The 25,378-nt window shown below is 38.0% G+C and overlaps 3 protein-coding genes across 8 annotated transcripts; 2 read left to right on the top strand and 1 right to left on the bottom strand.

Moving 5' to 3' along the window:
- Positions 1-817: 817 nt before the first annotated feature.
- LOC108141067 (probable arginine--tRNA ligase, mitochondrial) lies at positions 818-5,520 on the top strand. Of its 2 annotated transcripts, none has more exons than XM_017264224.2 (4): positions 818-956; positions 1,014-2,178; positions 2,237-2,603; positions 5,302-5,520. In XM_017264224.2, the coding sequence occupies exons 1-4, from the start codon at positions 924-926 to the stop codon at positions 5,453-5,455; spliced, it is 1,719 nt and encodes a 572-aa protein (XP_017119713.1). In that variant the 5' UTR covers positions 818-923; the 3' UTR covers positions 5,456-5,520. The 2 variants fall into 2 exon arrangements, with proteins under 2 accessions (XP_017119713.1, XP_017119714.1); XM_017264225.1 differs by lacking the exon at positions 5,302-5,520 and having other exon boundaries at positions 1,014-1,945; positions 2,020-2,178; positions 2,237-2,346.
- LOC108141068 (28S ribosomal protein S9, mitochondrial) lies at positions 5,478-25,020 on the bottom strand. Its single transcript, XM_017264227.2, has 7 exons — positions 24,882-25,020; positions 24,575-24,790; positions 24,338-24,511; positions 22,973-23,058; positions 22,550-22,910; positions 5,717-5,879; positions 5,478-5,645 (listed from the first exon to the last, which is right to left on the bottom strand). Exons 1-7 carry the CDS (start codon positions 24,975-24,977, stop codon positions 5,554-5,556), a joined length of 1,188 nt encoding a protein of 395 aa, XP_017119716.1. The 5' UTR covers positions 24,978-25,020; the 3' UTR covers positions 5,478-5,553.
- Positions 10,066-21,291, top strand: LOC108141065 (transient receptor potential channel pyrexia). Of its 5 annotated transcripts, none has more exons than XM_017264219.2 (4): positions 10,066-10,270; positions 12,939-13,187; positions 18,017-19,361; positions 19,420-21,291. In XM_017264219.2, the coding sequence occupies exons 2-4, from the start codon at positions 13,069-13,071 to the stop codon at positions 20,914-20,916; spliced, it is 2,961 nt and encodes a 986-aa protein (XP_017119708.1). In that variant the 5' UTR covers positions 10,066-10,270; positions 12,939-13,068; the 3' UTR covers positions 20,917-21,291. The 5 variants fall into 5 exon arrangements, with proteins under 5 accessions (XP_017119708.1, XP_017119710.1, XP_017119709.1 ...); XM_017264221.2 differs by lacking the exon at positions 10,066-10,270 and adding an exon at positions 10,577-10,593; XM_017264220.2 differs by lacking the exon at positions 10,066-10,270 and adding an exon at positions 12,403-12,739.
- Positions 25,021-25,378: the final 358 nt, after the last annotated feature.

Here is a 25,378-nt window from a genome sequence, read left to right as displayed (position 1 = left end):
CAATTGGTGTCGATAATTTAATTATAATAAATGCTTAAAAGCCTATTTACACTGAAGGATTTTTTGCAAATGCGAGCTGTTGGATAGCGGCTCTTTCCTTCAAAAGATGTAGATGTGATGGAAAGAGATGTGGAAAAGGCACTACAACTCGTTGTTGCGAGTAGTCGGCTGTAATTAGGTTGTGACTCAGTATTCTTGAAGTATTTAGATGAATTTTACTTGGCCATTTGAATGTAATTTAATGAAGAAATACCAATTCAATAATATGAAAGAACAGGAAGCTATTGACTTACATTTGAAAAATTTTGAAGAAATAAATAAACAGAAACAATCAATTCTCTAAAAAAAATTTGGTTGTACCCAGCAATTTCTTATAGCTTCAATGAAAGCCTTGACAATAAAGTTTTTTTATTGATTTAAAAAAAAAAAGTTGAATTAACGGTTAACATTGGGTTCCAATAGCCTGTTTCCACAGAGATCCATCCACCTTCCATCATCCGTTGAAGGGATGGTCCATAAGGTTTTGCATTTGCAGCATTTAGCCGCATTTATCTTAGTAGAAAAGAGCGACTACCCTGGCTTTTCAGCAATTCAACTAAACTTTCAGCAGCCATTGGGTTGCTGAACTGCTTAAATTTCCACTAATTGAATCTGTATGGAACGGCTGACCGAATTTCAGCAATTCAGAGATTCAAACTATTGTTCAGTGCTATCTTAAATAATTGATTTGGTATTTTTACCAAAATTCCATTATTCGGCATTATTCGGCTTTTGACGGACGGTCACATATAAGTTTGTTTTCCTTGATTACAGAGCTGGAAAAACCACGATACTTGCAGCGATAGGCCGAACCTAATCTCGCCTTGTGATATCGATTTCTTACAAGACCAAAAATATTACATCGATATTTTTGGCTCTACTAGATGATTCGCATACGGCGCGCAATTTGTGACCAGGTAACGCTATTTTTCCGCCACCATGCATTTCGTGACTTACCCGAGTTTCCCTTGCAGCTGCCGCAGCTGAAGAAAGCGTGCCCTGCCCTGGAGGTACCGGTCAAGAAACAGCAGCTCCAGAATGCCCGGCGGCCGACTTTGGAATGGGTTCTCCCATCTGCGGTTGCGCAACAGGAGCAGGAACTTCTCGAAATAGTCAGGGAGCATAGATTTGATGAAGCATATGTTAAGAATGTCCGGATAGTGCCCAGTGCCGGGCGCAGTGCAGCCAAGATCGAGTTCCAGCTGCAGCCACAGGTTTTTGTGGAGCAGCTCCTTCAATCCAAACCGAACACTTCAGAGCCTTCCATTTCTCCTACGGAACACATACTGGTGGAGTACAGCTCCCCGAACATAGCCAAACCCTTCCACGTGGGCCACTTGCGGTCCACGATCATCGGCAACGTCCTAGCCAATCTCCACCAGCATTTGGGCTATCGCACCACCCGCTTAAACTACCTCGGAGATTGGGGCACGCAATTTGGTCTGCTGGCGCTCGGCGTTCAACTGAAGAATGTAAGCGACCAGGAAATGCAGGCATCGCCCATAGAAGTGCTGTACGAATCCTATGTGGCCGCCAACAAGGCATCTGAAGAAAGTCCGGATATTGCCAAGCAAGCGAGAGCTCTGTTCGCCGCCTTGGAGGCGGGTACCGATGAAACTATGGCCAAACAATGGCAGCAGTACAGAAAGTATACCATAGAGGATCTGTCTAAGGTCTACAAGCGACTGGGCGTCCATTTCGATAGCTACGAATGGGAATCCCAGTATTCGCAAAACCAAATTCAGGATGCTCTGGCTAAGCTTCGAGAGGCTGGACTCCTGCATCAAGAGCTGGATGGTCGAGAGGTTGTGGTGGTGGATGGCAGACGCATACCAGTGATCAAGAGTGACGGCTCCACTTTGTATCTGGCCAGGGACATCGCTGCACTGCTGGAGAGGCTCTCCAGGTACCAGTTCTCCCGTTTGCTTTATGTGGTAGATAATGGCCAGTCGGATCATTTTAATGCCCTCTTTAAAACAGCGGCCGCTTTGGAGTCTCGCCTCAAACTGGATCAACTGCAGCATGTAAAATTCGGACGCATTCATGGGATGAGCACTCGCCAGGGAAAGGCCATTTTTCTAAAGGATGTGTTGGATGAAGCCCGTGATATAATGCGAGAGAAACGAAACTTCACTGCAAGTCGGTCTCGAATACCTAACATAAACTATTAGTTCTCACTCTGAACATTATATTCTAGCCACCAGGGAAAATCAATCTCTAAGTGACGAGCATGTGTGTGACATCTTGGGCGTCTCAGCTGTCCTAGTCAACGTCCTCAAACAGCGTCGGCAACGAGATCACGAGTTCAGCTGGCAGCAGGCGTTGCAAGTTAACGGGGACACTGGGATCAAGCTTCAGTACACACACTGCCGCCTGAAAAGTTTGCTAGATAACTTTCAAGAAGTGCATCTGGATGACATTAAGCCCAATTGGCTGCATTTCACAGACGAGCCTGCGGATGCCCTGGATCTCCTCTACGAATTGGCACGCTTTGATCAAAGCATTTGGCAGTCAAAGGAGCAACTGGAGGCATGTGTGCTAGTGAACTACCTTTTTGGGTTGTGGTAAGAAAAATATGTTTAAAATTTATATTTTTACATTAGTGTTGTTACTTTCAACTATAAAATCTAGGGACTATAAATTTTACTTGAAAGATTTATTTTTATACCCTTAAAATTTGCAACGCAGTGAAAGAGACATTTCCTACCATACAAAGTATATATATTCTTGATCAACATCACCAGGAGAGTTAATCTAGCCATGTCTGTCTGTCCGTCCGTGTCCGTTTCTACGCAAAGTCGTCGCTCAGTTTCGTTTTTAATGTTTTGTTTAGTTAGATTTGGATTTGTTGAATATTTCAGAATTACGATTTAAATGTTATTATAAATATGGGAACCACAATTAATTAATTAACAATTTACCAAGAACTATTTTAAGAGGAGTTCGGCCAACATTTTTTTAGGTTTTCTACAACATGTTTAGCTTTTTTATTATTATTATTTTCTTTAGACTAATAATCACTCAAAGACTTTTATAAGCGCTAGTCATTTTAAAATATAACAAGAAAGGAAGGAAAATAATAATATTTTTCATTTATTTTTCCAATTGTTCCTATGGGAGCTTTATGCTGTAGTCGTCCTATCCGACATAGGTATATACTACCTGCTATAGAAAGACAACTTTTGGGAGGGTTTCATGCAAATAGCTTTAAAATTGAGAGACTAGTTTGCGTAGAAACGGACGGACGGACTGACAGTCAGATGGACGTGCCTGGATCGACTCTCCTAGTGATGCTGATCAAGAATATATATACTTTATAGGGTCGGAGATGTCTCCTGCACTGCGTTGCAAACTTCTGACTGAAATTATAATACCCTCTGCAAGGGTATAAAAATCACTTAAAGGTTTTCTGTAAGTAAAAGCCTTTCAGATAGGTGGCGGGATACGTGTTTTTTTATATTATTTTAAGTAAGGAAATTATTGCCTTCTATTGTCGTGACCATCCACTTCTTTCTTTTATTTCAATAAGAAAAGCTTAATTTGTATATGCAACTCGTACGTAGAGGTGGTTATACATCTATGAATACTCAAATTTTTTTTTGAATTTAAACAAAATATGGAATTAAATTAATAAAATCCAAAAATTCATAACATTATTGAAAAATGCTTATTAGGTGTTGAAATTCTAAAAATGTTTAGTAATTTATTTAATTATTTGTTGTGCCCTAACCTCTGTCGTAAAATTCGAAATAGTTGCGTGCGATAAGATAGCTAATATTGAATATTTTTTGTGAAACGGGTAAAACGAATTTTATTAAAATCAGGAGTCATCTGTAAGCTTATACATATGTACCTTATTCTAGCATCCGAAACTTACTAAGGAGCTATGTTTTGCGCAACTTATATAACAGTCGTTGTCACACTCTATCTCGAAAACAAACCACCTAGAGGTTAATTTATAAGTAAAATATTTTAAGATAAAGATGTGACGTTGACTTTGAATAATAGGCCTGAACAGTAATAGAAGATGTGTAAATTTTTTAGCCGTTTCCCAATAACACCCTAGGTAAATCAGTCTTATCACTGGAAAAATCTGTGAATCACTTTGATTTTACTATTAGCTTTTCAATTAGCCGTCAAACTCTCTTTTTCGTTAGCAAGTGTTTTTTAATAGCAAGTGTCTTTTAATAGCCCTGTGCAGCCCTGCTTTAATTAAGAAACATTGGGAAAAACAAAAAAAAATAATCGAAAACCTACTACTATTAGCGAATGACCACGAGTTTGGCGATTGAGTTTGGCTTATACTCCAAGATTTTATTTATAGCTGACTTAAAATGGGTTGCGCAATAGCCTTGTAAAGATTACTTATTTTTAAAAATAAACATATTTTTCCAATTGTATTAACTTCTCGATTTAGTTTGAACAAGAAAGAAAGCAAACTTCGGCAGATCGAAGTATATACCTTGCAGCTATTGCCAAAATTAAATATTCTTTAAAACAACTAAATTTTAATTTATATGCGGACATGTTTAAAAACATTGAAGCTATGGCGTTTTTATAAAAGCGTAATTCTGGAATTTTAAGCAATGACTATGTTCAAAATAATTAAAAAAAAATTACATATTATAGAAGTTACATTTTTTTTATTTATTTTTTTAATATTTCTATAGTAGGCCGATTTCAATGAAATTATATACGTAATTCTGAAAAATTCACCCAATACTATATCTCGAAGAACAAAAAAAAAATTCAAAAAACAGCAAAGTTATAATATTTTATATTTATATATATGCTATAGTCGACTCCTAGTAATAAGCTCTCTTTTTGGGCACCAATGTATACACTTAATTAAAAGCGAATAACCAAGCTCGCTTTTGTTGACGAAATTAGTTTTTAGTTAACAATATTTAAAAACTATTATTTAGTTAATTATCGCTATTGATTATGATAAGCACAAAGTGAGCGACAAATGTTTTTTTGTAATCTCTTTAGACTGATATTTTTAAAGTCAGGACGTTTTGTCCGTTTAAAGTCGTTTTAAACACCGTTTTCAATATCGTTTTCGAAGTCTGGGTCAGTGGGCATTGTTCGACATGATTTTTTTGCATACAATTCATATGGAAAACACTTCAAATTTTTAACTATTAGCGAATGTTTATAGTTTTCTTTGAAATTCTATTATTTAAGAAAAACTAAATAATTATATTAAACACTAATGTTGTATTTTATTGACAATATTTTTTTTCTTAATTTAACACCCAGCAATGCAACCAGTCGGGCGCTAAAACGATTACCTGTGAAGCAAGAAAACTGCCGGCAAAAACAATCCCAGCGCCTGCTGCTCTTTCACGCTGCCAAAAAAACTCTCCAGCAGGGAATGCAGCTTTTGGGTCTGCGTCCGCTCGACCAAATGTAGGCTAAAGTCACCCACACTTAAATCCGTTAACATAATTGATATTTATTAAAACAATTTGAAATGAATGCAAAAAGAGTTTTGAAAATGCACGTGCTCTTTTAGCGCTTCTTCCACGTGTACTTTCGCCGAGCTCCTTCCTGTCCAAACTTCTTACGCTCCCGGCGACGATAGTCACGTGTCAGTAGGCCGGCTGCAAACATAAATTGTAATTAGCGGCAATAAGCCATTGATGGCGACTGCGAAGTTCCCCTGTACACTTACCCAGACGCATTGACTCAATCATCTCTTGATCGACAAAGCTGCGCAAACTCATCGCGATGCCCCAGCGGATGGCTCCAGCCTGACCGGAAGGTCCGCCTCCCTCGACATTGGCCTCCACATCGACTTTGCCCAGCAGTTCGCTAAATTGCAGCGGGAATAGCAACTGGAAAAATCGAGATAACGAATTGGCGAATGAGAATGAGATAATGTCGTGGCCACCGTTAGATGTCAAGTTCGAGTGCCCGGGGCGGCCATTGTACGGCTTTCTGTGTATACAAAATGATGCTGCGCTTCCTGTACAACAATGCGGGTATAGAGTATAATGTCTGAATCGTTAGCCAAATTAAATGTCTGTCGGTCGCGTCCACTAAACTGCAACAAATTGTTGCATGTCCGCCTGGCAATTAACGAACTCGTCTATAGATCGGGTGGGAGCTAAAAAAAAATACGTTCTGCCAACCACGGCTAGGTGTGATGACAATTATAAATGCATTACAGCATGGCATCAAGTCCGGATAATTCAGAGCCGCTGGGCATGATCAGCACGCGCTATCCCGTTAATGGCTTCGATAATAGGCAAATACACGTAATTGTTCAAGTTCTTTTAAAAAATAAAAGGAAAACTATTTATACTAATATATGCTTATCTGAATAAAAGTTCAATACGCATCCTCCCAACATACCCGAGATTTTATTTTCAGTGAAATTTGTTAGAAAGAGACTTCTGTGATATAATAGTCAATACCACAAACCGACAAACACAATATAGATACTACATTGCCCTTCCAAAAGCTATTATAATATCATTCAAAAGTTAGCAACGGAGTTAGGGAGACATTTTCGACCCCATAAAGTATATTTTTTCTTGATCACTATCTCTAGAAGAATCGATATAGCCATATCCGTCTGTCCGGCCGTCAATCTCTACGCAAACTCAGTCTTAAAGTTACTTGGATGAAACTTTGCAAAAAGCCATATTTCTTTTGCAGTAACTGGCCGGACCAGCCTACCATATATAATTATATGGCGCCTCCTTAAACCTGAATAATTTCTTTATTTTGAAATAGGTTAGTCTAGAAACGGTTATCTAATAGTCTGGGCACTTGACATTGTTTTCTTTTATGCGTAGTTATTTAAAAAAAACACACAAGTACCAGAGCTGGACTATAGGTGAGAAGGAGAAATCGCTTTTTTCAGGTAATGCCGAGGGTCTTTCTACTAATTTAAATTGTTCACTTTTGTGAGCACTTTGAGGCAAAAACAGATTTTTGAAAAAAAAATCGGCTGTAATTCACGTTACTCGTAGAGTAAAAGGGTTACTGTATTTGTATAGAAGTAAGCGTTTTCGGCCCTATTCTCGATCAGAATCGATAGCTGAGTCGATCTATCCATGTGCGTCTGTCTGTCTGTATGAACGTCGAGACCTTGGAAACTATTAAATACAGATTTAACCTGCAGATTCTAGTAATGCCTTCGCATTGTTTGTCTACTGTTGTGGCCACGCCCACGAATCGCGTAAGTCTGTCATGTCACTCTTGCACGTGGTAAAAAGTAGTTATTATTCGGTGAATTTTATATTCGGTAAAATCTGTCAAAACAAATGAAATTTTCCAAATCGAACCGTTATTTTAGAAGTTATTTGCAACCAGAAATAAGCAAACTTCGGCACGACGAAGTTTACATACCCTTGCAGTTATTGCAATATCTACATATTCTTAAAAACAATTAAATTTTGAGTTATATGCTTATAAGTTTAAAAACTGCCCATAAAAGCCAATTCCTAAATATGTAGGCAAGTTTTTGACTTCACACTAACAAATCATAGAGCACTGTTATCCATATTTAGCTTTCTGTTCTTTTTAGAGTTGCTAGCTGCTTTATATCTTGCAGTGTGTAGAAATTTTATGGATAACCACATGTTTGGGCTGGAGAATAAAAACCAAACGATTTACACCGAAATTGAAGCTTGAAATCTGTTTATTTCGAAATAGAAGGTCAAGCAAAAAAATTTCAAGGTAAGTTAAGCAAAATTAAATATTTACAAATACAACTTATTTATTAAAAGCTATTATATACCTATATAATATATAAATATAAAAAAAAGAAAACAGAAGGTTAAACAACAAACTATTTTTTTAAATGAATGCACTGCTAAGGAAAAAATTAGTTTTTGGGTATCATTTCACTTAGGCGGCGAAGAGCGAGGACAGAGTGCAACCGACATTTATAATGTTTCACGAGCTTTTAATTACTAAAATCGAAACAATCCCATTTTTTGTATGTAAGGGCCTCTAAAATCAGTTTCCTGTTCTTTAATAAAAAATAGGCTGTTTGAAATAGGTTTGACCATACCATTTTGAGATACAAAATACCGTCCCCCCAACGTTTATACAAATTTGTTTTTACATTCAGGATGTTCTGATCCTCCAAAATGGCGGAATTTAAAACAAAATTATCAGAGAACGTAGGGGGGAAGATTTGATCATAATCTGACAATTTTTCTTGGTTTTTTATTTTGAGATAATTTTCAGCCGAGTTATAGTGAACGCCGCCAATGGTTTTTTTCTCACGACGTTCTGGGGGCAGCTCTGTTGCCAGCTTATTCTTCAATATTTTTACATAAAAAAATTTACCTTATATTTTCAAAAGTATTCTCAATAATGTACAAAGGGTCCGAATAAAAATACTCAATCCATATTTAAGAAAACATTCGCAAAAAAAAGGCTTTTATTTGACCTTGAAATACCTTGTTTTGAACACTAGTACACAAAAGAACAGGTGTAAAAATAGTCATACAAGAATTGAGACCAAACATTTTTGAGATTTCTTGCCATGCATTTAAGACCAAAAATTGTGAAACCCCATTCCTCCGTAAGTAATGTAAATTTTAATTGCACAATTAAATTACTTAAGCAAAAAAAGCTCATTAATCAAATATTTTTGCATATAGCACACAGTTTTGACGTCAGTCATAATGTTTAGAGGTTCCAAAGATCGAAACAATTCGTAATTAATTTTTTACCCTTGGGTATTATTATTTCAGTGAAAAGTTTGCATCGTAGTAAAGGAGATATTTCCGACTATAATGTATATGCATTCATGATCAGGACTACTAGCACAGTCGGTCTACGCAACCTAGACTGTCAGTTTGAAAGCTATCTGTAGGAAACTTTCTGAAAAGTTTTTGTCTATATGTAAGTCCGGAGAGACCGAGTTGGACAGATATTTTACATAGCTCCAATACAAAAAATCGAAAAAATAAAAGACAGCAAACTAACACTTCAGTGTTTTTTTTTGTTTTTACTATTACATTTTGATATATAGTAACAGTTTACTTTTTATAAATTACACATAATGGTATTACACAGCCACCATTAAAACAATTAAAAAATTGTCGGAAAATTTACAGTTTCGGTATACGCATTGATATCAAAACATAGTCTCTTAATAAAATATTTTATTTTTGTACAACCTGCAAAGGCACAAAATCTCCGCCTTGCCGTAGTTTGCTTCCATTCTTCTTTTCATTTGTAATTCTCGACTATTTTTCGAATTCGACTGCGTGGGAAACATAGTCAGAGGGCTTTGACAAAAGTAACGCCTAACAATGGTCGGAGGAACACAGCCAATAAACGTTATGATTAAAAAACAATAAACAATAAAACTACGACAATAAATGGGGAAGAGTAATTTTTTACCTTTTTTTGTCTCGCGTCTCTTTTTTGGCAATCCGAATCGTCAACTGGCAATCATTGAGAAATTGACAGAAGAACAATACAGAGGGAAAGAGACACATTTTGATTTGTTTAAATAATTTGCTAGATGACTTCACGCAACAGTAACAACAATAATAAACATAATAAAGGCTTGCGAACAAGATTTTTAAATTAATGTACATAGGTACACAACACACAAAAGCCTGAGTGCCAAAGACGAGCGTCCGAAATGCTTAATTGGCAGTTATAAAAATAGCAACAAATTTGCAGAAAAGTGACGAGGCAACTAATAAAACTGGTTCCCCCAACTTCAGGGTTTCCCAAATCCCAAATCTCTCTTAATATCACAGATGGGATGTCTGCGGGTGGTGTTTTCGATGAAAAACAACATACCGGCATCTCGACGGTTCAAGAAAATTTGCGGCAACACTTTATTATGATTTAAATGAATTTTATAGTTTGACACATGAGCGAAGACGACACGACAAAAAGCCCCGAAGAGCTCGTTCGGCCGACTAACTGTACAAGTGTAACAGTGTCGGATATTGGGGATATAGTATATATACTAAGTGTACATCTACTTCATTGGCGCTCGTTCGCGCGGCTTAGTTTTGGACACATATAGCAAACCATATCTTCTCGGCGCAGTTCTTTTTATCAGTCGATCCAGCATCGTCAAGCGCGCGGCGCGCCTTAAGTGTCGGAAAATTGTACATCGCTCAAAGGAATCTCTATCATAACTATCTATAACACAGAAAGGATTATTTTGTGGATTGAAATGTCGCGACAGTTTTTTTTACGCCGCCACTAAAACTAAGCAGACAAGCATTGAAACAATGTAAATTGTGTTATCTGAAAACCCAACCAAAAAAAAAATTAAATTTAGAAGAATGTTGGTTCAAAAATTAAATTTAGTTGTAAAAATGCAATATAAATATTGTAAGCCAAATACACAAGGACATATTAAACTATTTTGAAATGAATATTATTAGGTTATTTTTTTTTAACTTATTTCCCAACACTGTGCATAACTTTTCAATTTTGCATTAGCCGTCCAAGTCCTTATTTTTTAGTAGAATTCTATATGATGTCAGTAAAGTCCAGCAAATTTCCATTAAAAATTCATTAAAATGAACAATAAACGATCTATATAACAACAGTGTGAGTAGCAATTGAGATTTGTTTACACTCTGTGCGCAGCTTTTGTCGACTGCATCATCCTTTAATTCGTGCACCACTGCTCAGATTCAATTGCAACTGCATAGGCGCACAAATATATATATATATATATAAATCGGGTCTAGTACTGAGTGACTGTACGGCGTAGTGTGGATAATGGGCATGCGCTTCAGGTTCAAGGGCATTATAAAACCAACGCAAAAATAAAACTTAACTCAGACCAATGCGTTGGCTCACATAATAACCCCCCCCTTAAGTCCCCCACAAAAGCGCGAGTAAAGCGAAGAAAAAATGTCAAATTGATTTCAATTATAATTGAATCAACGAGCGACGAAAAGCAATACCCGAGAAAGTTAACGAACATCCGCGAAGATCGTTCGAGAATCGCCATTTCCACCGCTCGATGGCGGCGCAGTTTTCCAAAATGGCCGGCGGCGGTCTGTCATAACGCAAAAACGGCGAACGGCGAACGGCGAACGGCAAATGGCACTTCCGGGCCTCCGAAATCAACAAAAGCTGATCGCCTTCCACCCAACGCTCTATTTAAAGTCTAACCCTTTTTTGCAACTGCAAAAATAATAAAAAAACGTATTAATTGATTGGGCGATTTCCAGCAATTCATACGTCGCAACAAAAGTGGCAGCAAATTTGTTATCAGACGGGGGCGTTTTTAAATAAATATTTGTTTAGTGTGTTAGCGACTCTTGGAACACGCAAACTCCAGACATTAAACTCCGACCAAAGTCCAAACACAAAGAGAAAATCAACTAATTGGTTTTGGTTTTACAAAATTCTTTTTTTAAAACTCTTCGCGATTTGTAAATATTTCTTTATTTCTCGTGTTTCTTTTCACTAAAACTAACCAGTCGGTTCCAACAAAAAAATTTGTTTACATAGATAACCTCTATTGAATCTAAAAACTGGTTTTACAACTACGCACAGAATTTGATTAATTTGCTCGCATAATTTAGCCAGCTCAATTTTGGCCGAAGTTTAATGACGTTACGTTGTTTATAGCCACATATGCTTAATCAGTCAGTCAGCAAATTTTTGTTTTGCCCAATCAAAGAAAGTTTCTCATGTGTTGTCTGTGGATAAACAGAAACTCTTATTTTTCATTTGTCATTTGGTTTTGTTTATATTTTGCAAACAAGTTTGAAAGATTCCCAGAATCACTTGAGAATTGTTTACAGTAATGTGATGCCAAAAGAAATGCAACAAATGGAACCTAAACAAGCTTAACGCTTCGCTAGCTTATTTAATCTAATGTGTTGCTCTAAATTCCGGCAGTCGTGAACCTGAAATTACATCAGCAGTTAGAAAAGCTGGAAAATAAAAAAATGAACACATAACTCGAGCAGACTTTTATTTTGTTTCCAAGCCAAAAGTTCCTACATTGGTTTGGTCAAAATAAGTGGAGACAATTAATAAGTTGATTGGCTAAAATAAACAAAATGAGAAGATTAGGCAAGAATGTCGGTACAACAATAAGATTAAATTAAAAATAAGAAAAAATATAAAAACAATGAGGGTTTATTAATCGTAAAAAGTGAAGAAAACAAATTTAGAAGGACGCTTTGCTGCATATACGAATGAACAAAACCAATTTGTCAAATTATTAAAATTAAAATGTATATAGCCCTTAAAGCATTTTTTATTCACTTCTGAACTAAACCGCTCCTGGACCGTAGAAATCAGCTTACACACTGAATAAATGAGTACTTCCACTTCTGACGTTGACATAAATTGTAAATAATATGAACAAACAAAATCATGAAAAAATAAGCAAAGAAAGCATGGGCGTGTCTAAAGGGGGTGGTCTGTCCATATGAACAATACGGTTTAGCCTTAGCCACCCAGAAAAGAGAAGAAAGCAGAGCCAGTAGCACTTTAATATAAATCCCCAAGTAGTCTGGCGATAATGGTGAAGATTGTGATGATGTGAGCTTATCGCTGCGTCAAACGGAAGGCGCTTAGATAACTGCGGCCACGAGTGTCGCATCCAACGCACGCAGAGCCATCTTAGCTGGAGTCCAGCCAGTTAGGAAAAGTAGCCCATCCAGTTGGAGGATTAATCTCAAGAATAAGTGACGCGAAAATTAATATTTGTGCAAATATTTGGGCTTGGGTGTGCATAACTAAAGGAGCTGCAATCAGTTTGGAAACGCACAGCGGGATTGCTTAGATAGATACCACTTGCAAACCTCTGTACATAAACTTTTCACCAAACTATCGTTGCAGACTATCGAAATTGGTCTATAAATTGGCGCTCCGCTGGCGTCCGATATTGGAAAGTAACTTTTTCGCATGTTTATTGACAATTGCAGGCGGTGACAGAAACCCAGGTTGCACTTGCCCCGAGTTTTCGCGCATATTTGCGCGTTTTAATTGCAACAACCACGAAATCAGCAGCGTTGACACCAGCGACGATAGCAGCAGCAACTTTTGGCCGTCACCATGGAGAATCTCGGCTACAAGGAGGGCAGCACAAAACCCCGCCGCATGACACGTTCGATCAGCGTCGTTACCAAGACCGAAGTGGAACAGCCGCTCACGGAGAATAATGCAAATAACCGGTAAGTGCCAGTTGGAGTTGCCAGTTTTCGGTTACCTGTTGCAGTTGCAGAAATATCTGGCTTCAATAAAATGTATACAAAACATATATAGGTGTGATTGCCGAACCCAAAAGGCAAAGACGCGGAAGCATTCCTTGATTTATGTCACAAATGAAATGCCATTAAATAAATTATCATGTTGGAAAAAAAAACATTATATACGATTTCATATTAATATAATTTTCGCATCTACTGTGGAAAGGGTTAGCAGTCCCACAAACAGGAGCCAAAAATGATTCACTTATTTAAACAAAGACAAAAATTGTAATTTTTAAGAAGCTCATATCCAAATAAGTTACTAAAGATTTCCCACCACAACTTCTTCAAATAAAACACCAATTTAAAATAACAGTTTTGTAATACTATCTTTCATAAATGTACAAGGGGAAAATTAAATTAACTAATAACTTTTTTATTACCTTTACTGTAAGGACAGCATTTACGTTCATAAGTAATCAAGCTGCGAAAAACATTCAATATACCATTCCTGATTTATTTAATTTAAAGGTTAAGGTTTGTAAGGATTTTAATTTGCATTTGAGGTCATCGCATTCTTCACCACAAGTTCATGCCTTCTATTCTAACATGTTTGAATATCTCTTCTTCTGAAGAGCATTACCAATTTAAGTCGTCTACCAATACAAAGTGCGAAAATATTCCAAAATAAAATTATCACTCCCACCCGCTCCGAAATCGCAGACTTTTTGGAGATTTCTCACTCTCTTTATAGTTTTTCGCTCTCCAAACACTTTATATTTACAACAGCGGTAGAAAATTTGGTACTTAAATTGGCTAATTCTTAAAGCACTCCGAATTTGAGCATTGGCGTTAAAATTGCTCAACTGTTTAATATTTTAAACAATTATTTTATTACTTTCGAAATGGTGTTATTTTCGACAAAGATTACGTAATCATTTGATTTTGGAATTTTTTGGAATGTTATTTGTTTTTGGTTGAAAGAAAACTTTTTTCACAAAACATTAAAAACAAGTACGCCGTAGGTAGTATTCTTAACTTGTGGACAAACTTTTATTATAATTTTGAAATTATGTACCTTTTGAGTTTTTGGAAAAAAGGTTTTGAACAAAAGTTGCTGGTAACTGCTTTAAATCGCAGTTATCGGAGTTTTAGTCCAAAGATACACTTCCTTAAAGTCACATTTTAAAAGCTATCGCTTTTTTGCTTCCCTATTGTAAGTACTTGTAAGTCAATTATAAAAATGATAAATAATTTTCTTGTACATTATATCATCTTTTAACACAAGTCATATTCTCAGCAATTTAGTTTTAGTTTTCCATGTTCATAGCTATTATTTTGACCCTTACTGTCTACATCTACCTCTCTTTCAATCTCGATCGACGACTTAACCAAAGCTTACGGCTTTTCACCGAGCTCAGTCGGGTTGGGAACAACAATGCAGGCGGTCGCGTTCGTTACTGGCTAAAACAGTAAAAACCTACGAAACACAGTCGCAAAATAAGGCTGGAACGCGCTCGAAGTGAAACAATGCCAGCAACCACTAACACAACGTACAAAAAGTCGACAAGCAACAACAACAAAACGGAAGTGAAAAAATCGCGTTTTTTCACACAACATTTTAGCATTTTCCGCCCGTTAGACACAATTGTCTAAGCCCGAACAAAAGCCCTCCATTGTGGGATACTAGTCCCGTTCCGAACCCATCCAATCCGATCCAATCCAATCCGTAGTCGGTAGTCCGTATTCGTGAATCGGTCGACTGTCGCACCGGGCTCTCCCATGTATTTCGGAAATGAAATTAGAAATTGAGAACAGCTCATTGGCGAATTGGCATCATCCGTGGATATGGCTGCAAACGGTGTAGGTATTCAGTCCAAGTCGGATCCCCAGATTCCCGGCTTAAGTGCCAAACAAAGGTAGTTGTAGTGCTTTAGTTATTCAACAAGTGCAACAGCTTCTGACCATGGACGAGGTCTGAAATTATGCACTAAGCAACTATGCTGAGCAGACCTAGGTCGGCGACTAAGAAAATAAAACAAATTCTACCGGAGCAGTCTTTAAACCCATCAACGTACGACAACAGTGAATACTGAACAGTGAAATAACTAAAACCGCTTTAGGCAAACCGCCAGCTTTGCATAACTCCCAACGCAAATAAAAAAAAAACACAAAATTATTTAAAATTATGCATGCTCAAAAAGTCAACAGATCTCGAACTCTGTTGTTCAGTGCCATTTAAGCAACGGAAAATGTATGTTTACAAATCTACACAGAGAACATTTATCAAGTATATTTTAATCAATCTGAGAATATTTGTACTTGAAAATCAAAGACCAAAAATGTTCAGAATGTGTTCAAATTACTCAGTAAAAATGTTCAAGAATGAAAAAACTTAAATTGATTATATAAGTGATTTGTTTCAAGCATTTTGCTCTCAAGATGAGAATCGCCCAAAAATGTAATGTAATTTTGTTCGATTTTAATTTTTTGTTTTACATATGTAAAGAAATTTAATTTGAAAACGATTGTTAGCCCTCAACTTTGTTCTTTGAAAAGTCGAATTCGAATTAAAAAAAAATATTTGCGATAATTACTTTTAATGTTAAACAGATAGATAAGGATTAATAAAATAAAAATAAAAACAAACCAAAGAAAAAACAAAACAATTCCCATAACTCGAAGTGAACTTGGCTTCCTGATCCGGACATATCAGACCACTACACCACGGGATTTAAATACATTTTTTTCTTATGAGAAAATTGTTTTCTCAATAAGCATATCCTCAATTTGAGAATTAAATTTTTCAATTTCTTTACGTCTAAATATTCTCTGTGTATAAAAAGTTTTAATGAGCAAGATAAGAGTGGACCCAAAGAGAAGTGCGAGTCGATTTAATGGCTTTGTTTTTGAGGTTTAGCCAACTTAGTCAACGCTTTTAATTACGGGCTAAATGGTGGTTCAAAGCATCGAACTTATGTTTTAAGTTCTTATTGAAACTTAACACGCAATTAGGAGTAGTAACATATCTTGAAGTGCTGTTTTTCTTGTATCTTCTAATTTTAAATATCATATACCACGGTATTCCCTCAACGCATTGAATTTGTTCTTATAATGGAAAGCCAAGTTAGAAATTTATCGCAGTTATGATAATAAAAATATTTGCTTAATAAGTGGAAGAGTTTTTTTTTAAAATTTAGTTTACATAATAACGCCCAGTGTCATAACGCCCGAAAATGTCTTAGGGCTTTATGTCACTTTTTGTGGGCCCTAAGATAATGTAACGCCTGAAGCGAATAAGTATCAAATTCGTATTAAAAAAAGTAATTCATGTTATTCTCAGACTATACGATTTTACAAATGCGCGAGGAAGACGGTCCAATAAGCAATTACCTAAAAAAATTTACAGAATTGGCAGAACCGATAACAAAAATAAAACTACCGTTTTACCGTACCGTACACACCAAGAGGGCTGAAACACCAATTGAGCAAAATTGTATCTAAAAAGTACAAATTCTTTCATACATTTGAGTTGCCGACAAAACAGAATTAAATAACAAGGCTAATTTAATGCGTTTTAATAGCTTTTTAAAATCGTTTTGCATTAAAAATAGCGTAGAGAACCAAGAAAAACTATAAATCCTAACATTTTTAAGCCTAGGCAGCGTGACAAAAGACTAATATTTGAAGAATGTTTAAAGAAGTGTTTTAAAAATTAAAACACTGCAGTTTAAAGCAGGACAATGTAATAATCTAAATGTAAACGGTACAATTAGCAGGATAAAAACATTTTAACGATAAAGTTTGAATTTAACGTTTAATATCAAGTGTGACCTGAATACCAAAAAAATGTCAAGCAATATCCGTCTAGTTGTCTCTGTCAATGAATAAGGCCAACAATGTAGTGTCATAACTCCATAACCGTGCATAAAGAGAACTTAAAGGAAAAGCTGAGAGGGAATCTTAAAAATGAAACGCATTCATTGCGCTTTTTTTAGAAATAAGAATTTTGCCTGCGACTTAAGCCAAATAAATTTTTTAATTCAATAATCTACATGTTCATACTTTATTGGTAAAATAATTAATACTTGTAAATTATTGACACTGGGCGTTATGTCACACACCCACGTAAAACCTCAGATACTTTCGTCCTTAGTAAGAAAGTTTCAGACCATTCCATTTATTATTTAAGTTACTTATTTAAGTCGATTCCATCGATTTTGATGAAATACTTTTTCTGATAATATTATCAACAAATAACTTACACTAATCCAATATACTTCGATTGACAGCTTAAAGCAACATTTTTGTAATTTATTTACACAGTGCAACACAGAAACACGAAAACGCCGTTATAACTTCAGATTCTAAAAATACTCATTAAAGTAAAACCAATAAGTTATTTTCTGTTTTTTCTGACTTACCTCACGTTTGGATATTTGAGTAACTAATGATTTTAAATAAAATTGAGAAATAGTCTATGTGAAGTCGACCCAATTTACACGGTCATGTATTTTTTGAGATAGTAACTGTCAAAACTCATAGTCAAAGATGTAAAATTACCAAACGGCATACACAAACAAAAATACAATTAAGTAAGATACATGTAAATTAAGCAGAGTCACTTAACTTAAGGAACAAAACCCTTCTCTTATAATTGAATGAATATACATAAGTCATCAGAGTAATCTCAGCAGCGTACTATTGCACGTCGTTAACATAATAAAATATGCACTTTTATATTCTTGCCATGAGAATCTGAACAAATTCATCTGTACAAAAATTGTAATCCTCTAATTCTCCGTCTCCGACAGTTTCAAATCGATTCCACCCAACTTGATGGTGCGATGGCGGAACAACACTGACGCCATGATCGAAGCCCAGTATCCGACCGCTGGAGAATTCGAATACATGGAGTGTGGACCGTCGCCGCCGGCGGAGAGTGCGCCGAGCATGTACGATAGCTTCGAGGAACCGACCAGCGAACTAAGCGTCCAGATATGCAACGATACGCTGCGGATCAGCCTGATCGACCAGATGAAGAGTGGCGCTGGACGCGTCAAGCTCTTCGAGGACATCGAGCAGAGCAATGTGGTGGCCGAGGGCATACGGAAGCACTTTGAGTCGGCCTCGAAGCTGGAGAAGAATCTCAGCTACCTGTGGGCCGCGTACCTCAAGCGCTGGGATCTGATCGAGAGTCTGCTGGAGGCAGGAGCTGACCTCCATTTCTGCGATCAGAATGGCATATCAGCCTTGCATCTGAGTGCCTTCAGTGGCTGCTTGGCCACCTTGGGTCTGCTGGTGGCCAAGGGCTTGAATGTCAATCTCCAGTCCAAGTGCTACACGCCGCTGCATTGTGCAGCCTTTGGGAATGCAGCGGAGGCGGCCAAGCTACTGATCAACAATGGAGCAGACATATCCAAGGATACAAACAAACCAAATTGCGAGGAGAGCCTGCTGCACTGCGCCGTACGATCCAATGCACTGGAGTGCCTGCAGATCTTCATTGGCGAAGGCGCCGATGTCAACTCGCTCAAACCAAATGGCACCAATGCCATTCACCTGGCTGCTGATCTGGGCAATCTCCAATGCCTGGAGGCCTTGTTAAATGCTCCCAATGCAGATGCCAATGTGCGTATCTGCATCCGTGAAAAAGAGTCCACAGCTTTGCATCTGGCGGCCGATGAGGGCAACGTGGAGTGTGTGGATCTACTCCTAGCCAAAGGTGCGGATGCCAAGCTAAAGAACCATCGAGGTTTTACTCCCCTTCACTTGGCAGCTAGAACCTCTAGTTTGGATTGCGTGGAGTCTCTTTTAAAGAACGGCAACGCCGACGCCAACGCCGAGGACTTTGATCATCGCACTCCACTCCACGCGGCGGTGGGAAAATCCGAGAATGCCTACGACATCATGGAGACACTTATCCAGTGGGGTGCCAATGTCAACCACAAGGACATCTATGGGTTTACGGCCCTCCACCTGGCGGCATTGGATGGCCTGGTGCAGTGCGTCGAGATGCTGATATTCCACGGAGCGGATGTGACCACCAAATCGAAGAAGGGCACTTCTGCGCTGAACGTGATCACCAGGAAGACTCCGGCGTCAGTGGCCATGATCAGACAAAAGTTGGACGCAGCCATCACGTTGCATCACTCGCAGGTGAGTTATCATAGAGCTTCTTCACTTTGCCCTTATGACAATTCTTTATCCATTTAAGGACCCCGTAAACCGTGAGGTGGAGCTCGAGCTGGACTTCCGTCAACTGCTGCAGCACTGTCATCCACGCGAGATCAGCTACCTGAACACGTTTGTCGACGAGGGTCAGAAGGAGATCCTGGAGCACCCGCTCTGCTCCTCGTTCTTGTACATCAAGTGGGGCAAGATCCGAAAGTACTACATAGGCAGACTCATATTCTGCTTTAGCTTCGTGCTCTTTCTCACGCTCTACGTGCTGACAGCCTTGGCCCACAACTGCTATAATGGTAGCAAGAACGATAATACGACTATCCCGGCGCAGGAGCTGTGCCAGAAGCAATCCATCCTGGGCGACATGCTGAGGAACAACCCGTTCGTGATGGAGATGCAATGGTGGGTTCTGGTGGCAATCACTATAGTGGAGATATTTAGAAAGCTGTATGGCATTACGGGCTACTCGTCATTTCGGCACTATGTGACGCAAGTGGAAAACATTATGGAGTGGTTCGTGATCACCAGCGTGTTTGTTATATCCTATATATACACCAACAAGACGTACACGTTTCAAAATCACATCGGTGCCTTTGCGGTGCTGCTCGGCTGGACGAATCTGATGCTGATGATAGGTCAGCTGCCGGTCTTCGATGTCTATGTGGCCATGTATACGCGAGTCCAGGGAGAATTCGCCAAGCTATTCATGGCCTACTCCTGCATGCTGATTGGGTTCACCATCAGTTTCTGCGTTATCTTTCCGTCGTCGTCGTCATTTGCCAATCCGTTCATGGGTTTCATAACAGTGCTGGTAATGATGATTGGGGAACAGGACTTGTCGCTGCTAATCAACGATCCCGAAGGCAAAGATCCGCCTTTCCTACTGGAAGTCAGTGCTCAAATAACCTTCGTCCTCTTTCTACTCTTTGTGACGATCATTCTGATGAACCTGCTGGTGGGCATTGCAGTGCATGACATCCAGGGACTAAAGAAGACAGCGGGATTATCGAAACTAGTGCGACAGACCAAGCTGATCAGCTACATCGAGTCGGCGTTATTTAATGGATACCTGCCCACCTGGCTGAGGAATCTGCTCCACTATACAGCTTTGGTGTCACCCCAAGCTTACAGAGTGGTTCTGTGTGTGAAACCGCTAAATCCTAGCGAAAAGCGGTTGCCCAGAGAAATCCTAATGAAGGCTTATGAAGTGGGAAAGATGCGCAAGCATTTTGGCCATACGGTGTCCTCGAAAAATTCAGCCGAAAACTATTTGTCGTACAAAAACAAGTATAACAACAACAACGGTGCAGCGACAGGATATCTTCTACCGGATGCGGATCCGGATGCTGGGCAGTTCACCACACTGACCACCAAGATTGATGATAATGCTGATCGCATTGAGGTCCTCACCCAGGAGATCCAGGAGCTGAAGCAGGCGCTCATCTCGCAGCAACAGCAGGCGAGCAAAGTGATCGACAAGCTGCTGATTGTGATCTCCAATCAGCAGAAGCAGAATCTGCGAAAGTAGCAGGTGCATTTAGGGCACTCCTTTTGGATTATTTTTAGATCAGAGCTAGGCATAAGTTGGATCGATTCGATTCCAAACCAATCCAGAACACTGTTGATATTATCGTAGCAACGAGTAGTAGTTAAATCAAATTTGATATCGATGCGCCAGGCGCCCTATACATACATATATAGCCATATACCGCACCATACAACGCTATTATCGATACAAATATTATAAATAGCAGTTAGTTAAATTAGAGGCGAGCAGTTGGCAGGATTGATTTGTGGCTGGTTTCAGGCTGTGTCTTTGTTGTTTTGGCGTTGTCGTCAGAGAATCGTTTATATAGTAATTAAATACAAATTTCTATTCTTAATAAAATCTATGCAAAATTTATTGCTATGAATTGGGAGTGCTTCTGTTATTAAAATATGGGGACCAACCTGGGTATTCTTAGTTTTTGTTATTCGTATTTTGTTGAATACAATTTTAACTCGTTTATGGACCATCCAGTTTTTATGTCTCGACAAACAGAATGTTTGAAATTAAGATTATTGTGTAATAGAGCATAACCAATAACAAAAAAACAAAAACAAAAGCTAAATAACTTAACTTAATACCCTTCCAGTCTACCGAAAATTGATGATAGCAGTGTACGCTAAAAGTACATATTTAAAAGCTTAAAGATAAAGTCAATTCATGGATTAGATCCGGAGTGATATAAATCGATCGCATTTCGCGAAAAACAAAAGGATGACAAATATATGACAGCTTTTCGAATGTGATAAATAAAACGATAATAGTTCGAAAATGGAACATAATCATTTGATAAGACAAAAACAGCGAGAAATAAAAAAATGTATTCAAAAATAAGTATTGACCGATTGTGTCTATGACAGCTATAGGACACAGACTGGCGAACAGGGAGTCGAGTTCCCCGACTATAAGAAACCACTCCGCAAACGAATTTTACATTCAATTTTCCCACTGAAAATAATTGGATTTTAAATGACAACAATTAGCGGAAAATTTACACTTTTTTAAAACATTCTAAAATGGTCCGATTTGAAAAATGATTTGATGGATATTGCCGAATAAACATATACAGTTTTAAAACTGAGCTCTACTTTGTCTCAGAGAAACATAACGTGGCCATATTTTTCATAACTAGAACCTGCATTTAAAATCCCAAATCTCTGACTTTTATAGTGTTCGAGAACTCGACGCTTATACGGACGGAGTCGTCTATTGCTCCTGATCAAGTACATATATTCTTTTTAGTGTCGAAAACACTTGCTTAAACGAAAACATTTTGCCCTTTTATTTTACGAGTTACTGGGCTGGCAAACGGTATAGACAAAAACGGACAGGCGGACATGGTTATATCAACTCTTTTAGTCATGCTGATAAAGAAAACAGGGTTAAAGGGTTGAAAATGTCTCCTCTGCACTACGAGTTCCTAACCAAAATTATAATATTTTTGCAAGGGTACAAAAGCATAATAATGCAATTCATTTATCTATATTATGAAATTTAAATGCACTCGAAAAATATATTTTTAAGTAAACTGGACAACAAAACCTTTCCTAAAACTGGTAACTGTGCACATTTTAGCCAAAGCCGATTGAAATTCAAAAATTAATGATTCACTTACCTGCTCCTTGCAGTTTTCGTCCTCAAAATATGAAATATCTTTTCCATTAATGCTGATCTTCCCTGTACCTGGCAACCGAACTGTGACGTCGGCTCTAGCAGTTTTGCGCAGGCACTCGTAGGTTGTAATGTATTGACGTCCCTGCTCATCGATCTTTGGTTTGGGCACTTCCAGCTGCTTGGACTGATCCATCAGCGGTTTCAGAAAACGTTCGATAAATGCTTTGCTCTTGTATGCATACGGTGATGCGATTAGACGTTCCATGGACTTGGTGAAGTTGGAGTATTCAATATCGGCAATACTTTCTACCAGCAAAATTTCCAACTGATCCTTGGGCAGAAGCTGAAAGCCAGCCATCTCGCTAACAATATATCCAAATTAAAAAAAACTATCTTGTCAATATATCACAAATAAATTGCTTACAGTTTTTGGTTTTCATCGGGCTTGTTGCCGCGACGAAGTAAGCGCTCTTCCAGATCCGCCAACTTGTTGGTTTCCTCCACAATGTTCTGGAAAAATAAGCAAATGAATGTAAAGTAAAAACAGTGTCCAACTAATGAAACCCGAACTCTAGCTTCGAAGATCCGGTTCAGGTTGTGTGTTAGTATTTATTCGAACCCAAGACTCCACGGCTAGTCACCTCATTATGAAGACATAAAGGGTCAATCGCTAACAAATGTCTACATGGATGTATCCATGTATTTATGGATGCTATGGGGTTCTCTTACTTTAAATTAAACACTTGAACAGTTAAAAACATATTAAGGGTTTTTATAAAAACAATTAAGACTTCGACAAAACCGATATTTAGATTTTTATTACTTTGCAAGAGGGTTAATAGTCGCTGGGATATTGATTATCATAAGTCATCGAGATGTTTCTATACCGTTTGCGACAGTTTTTTTGTGTACGCAGAACAAGTTTGGAAGCAGAACAGATCGGAGGTCTATACTTTTGTAGGAACATTCAGGTCAACATCTTTTTAAATTTTAGTATAAGTCTCTAGTTTTTTACCTAACAATGGCTATGTACATTTTAAAACCTTTGAATTTTTATCAAAATCATATATCTTTAGTACTGACCGTACGGTTCTAGTCCAATTTTTGTCTTGAAACTTTAGAAATTGTAAATTTGGTGAAATTAGCTAGATTTTAAAATATTATGCGAATTCTTGTTCTTTTTTCTTATATAATTTGTATGTTATTTTGGTTTCGTCTCTGACGGCAAGAGTATTAAACATCGGATTACCGATTAAACTTCCGTTCTCGTAAATTTTAATAAATAATGTTAAAACTTTTTTGTTTTTTTTTTCAACGCGCAATGATATTGTGGTCTAATGTTTATACAATTATTTATTAAATCGTACAAATCACTATTACTTGGAGAACATACGTATGTGCTAGAAAAACAAAGTTATAATTTGTTCCAAACTTTTTAAACCAACCAGTAATTACAAGTTCCAGTAGATAGGAGGCTTTGGAAAAGATTTGACCAGATAGCTTTTAAAATAAGATCTTTACTAAGTATACACATACGTTAAACTTCTGACTGGTTTAAGCGGTTTCTGAAGTTGTTAATATTAGTTGAATGGCCGTTCGACTTTCTGAAAATGTCCAAAACATTCAAATAAACATCAAAATGTGTGCGAGTTTTTATGTATCCTTCTCTGTACACTCTTATCTAACCAAAAATTCCAAATGATTTTAATTAAATAGGCAAGATACCTAAAGATGACTTCTGCTAGTCATTTATTTACTTGCTAGGGATTTGTCTTTTAAACAGACTCACATGAAGCAGCTGGAAGAAGTTTGGCTTGCCGGTGTAGAACATGCTGTGGTATGGCCTGCCCGTCTCATCGAACTCCGCGGCCTTGCGAGCGGGAAAGACAACATCCGGTGATTTCATGGCCGGCCGGGCTTTTTGATCGTACAGCCCGGAGGGAAACAGATACGATATCGCCTCCTGCAGGTCGTAAAAAAAATGTACGATTTAGTGAATGCGTAGCATCACTGTCAAATCACTCACGTCTATATCTTGCTGGGTAAAAGTCTCCGCATCGGCGCCCATCATGTTGGCCAGGTGCCGCTTTCCGATCTGGAACTCCAGATGCTGGGTCTTCATGAACTCGTCGTGTTCGTTCGCTCGCTTCAGGTACGCCCGCATAGCCTTGCTGACCTTTTGCTTCTGGACGGCCGCAGGAGCAGCCTGGATGGTCACTTCGGTGGCAAACGGAGCCACCGCCTGAAAGGTTATGCAAACGTGCGGTCTTAGTTGGGCAAACACTGAATCTGACCATATATATACGGTTTGTAGCCGTCGCATTTGCACTAACCATGTAGCCTGTGGGCGGCGCAGTTGATTTGCATGCATTTTGCAGCAGCGTCCTGTTAGTTTTCACTATATTTAAGCCAAAAACACGCAGAGCCATTCTTTCAATTTGGTTGGGCACAGCGGGAAGAAGAAGACTGGATCAGCTGTTCAATCAGCCGCAGGTGGACTACAATCAGTGTTGGAAATCGCTGGATTTCAGCTGACTTCTGGCGCGTATTTAACACACTACTTCACGACTTTAAATTTTAAAGTTGGATAATAAAAATATACAATTAACATTTATGTTTTAAACAACATTGTCCCAATGTTAGGTGATAGTTTTTAAATTGTGCTTGATTTAATTATTATTATATAAAAATTTGTAAGCTCAACGAGTAATTTTTATTGAACTGTATCACTATGAACGGCAGTACACGTAGTGACGATAAGCACCAGTAAGCGTGCGCAAGGAGAATACTATATATAGCCGCAATATTCGAAGTCAGCTAAGAATAGTCC

Source organism: Drosophila elegans, unplaced genomic scaffold, assembly GCF_018152505.1.
Source record: "Drosophila elegans isolate 14027-0461.03 unplaced genomic scaffold, ASM1815250v1 contig_476, whole genome shotgun sequence".
Lineage (NCBI taxonomy): Eukaryota > Metazoa > Arthropoda > Insecta > Diptera > Drosophilidae > Drosophila > Drosophila elegans.
This window is presented reverse-complemented; position numbering and strand designations above follow the sequence as displayed.

What these genes read in the sequence shown, in the direction of transcription:
- LOC108141067 (XM_017264224.2), top strand. Translation starts at nt 924, where the DNA reads ATGATTCGCATACGGCGCGCAATTTGTGACCAG. An exon ending in GAAACGAAACTTCACTGCAA is followed by an intron (nt 2,179 to 2,236) that starts GTCGGTCTCGAA and finishes ATTATATTCTAG; the next exon opens with CCACCAGGGAAAATCAATCT. An exon ending in AACTACCTTTTTGGGTTGTG is followed by an intron (nt 2,604 to 5,301) that starts GTAAGAAAAATA and finishes TTTAACACCCAG; the next exon opens with CAATGCAACCAGTCGGGCGC.
- LOC108141065 (XM_017264219.2), top strand. Translation starts at nt 13,069, where the DNA reads ATGGAGAATCTCGGCTACAAGGAGGGCAGCACAAAACCCCGCCGCATG. An exon ending in GAGAATAATGCAAATAACCG is followed by an intron (nt 13,188 to 18,016) that starts GTAAGTGCCAGT and finishes CGTCTCCGACAG; the next exon opens with TTTCAAATCGATTCCACCCA. An exon ending in TCACGTTGCATCACTCGCAG is followed by an intron (nt 19,362 to 19,419) that starts GTGAGTTATCAT and finishes TATCCATTTAAG; the next exon opens with GACCCCGTAAACCGTGAGGT.
- LOC108141068 (XM_017264227.2), bottom strand. Translation starts at nt 24,977, where the DNA reads ATGGCTCTGCGTGTTTTTGGCTTAAATATAGTGAAAACTAACAGGACG. An exon ending in CCCGATGAAAACCAAAAACT is followed by an intron (nt 22,911 to 22,972) that starts GTAAGCAATTTA and finishes ATATATTGTTAG; the next exon opens with CGAGATGGCTGGCTTTCAGC. An exon ending in GATTGAGTCAATGCGTCTGG is followed by an intron (nt 5,646 to 5,716) that starts GTAAGTGTACAG and finishes TTATGTTTGCAG; the next exon opens with CCGGCCTACTGACACGTGAC.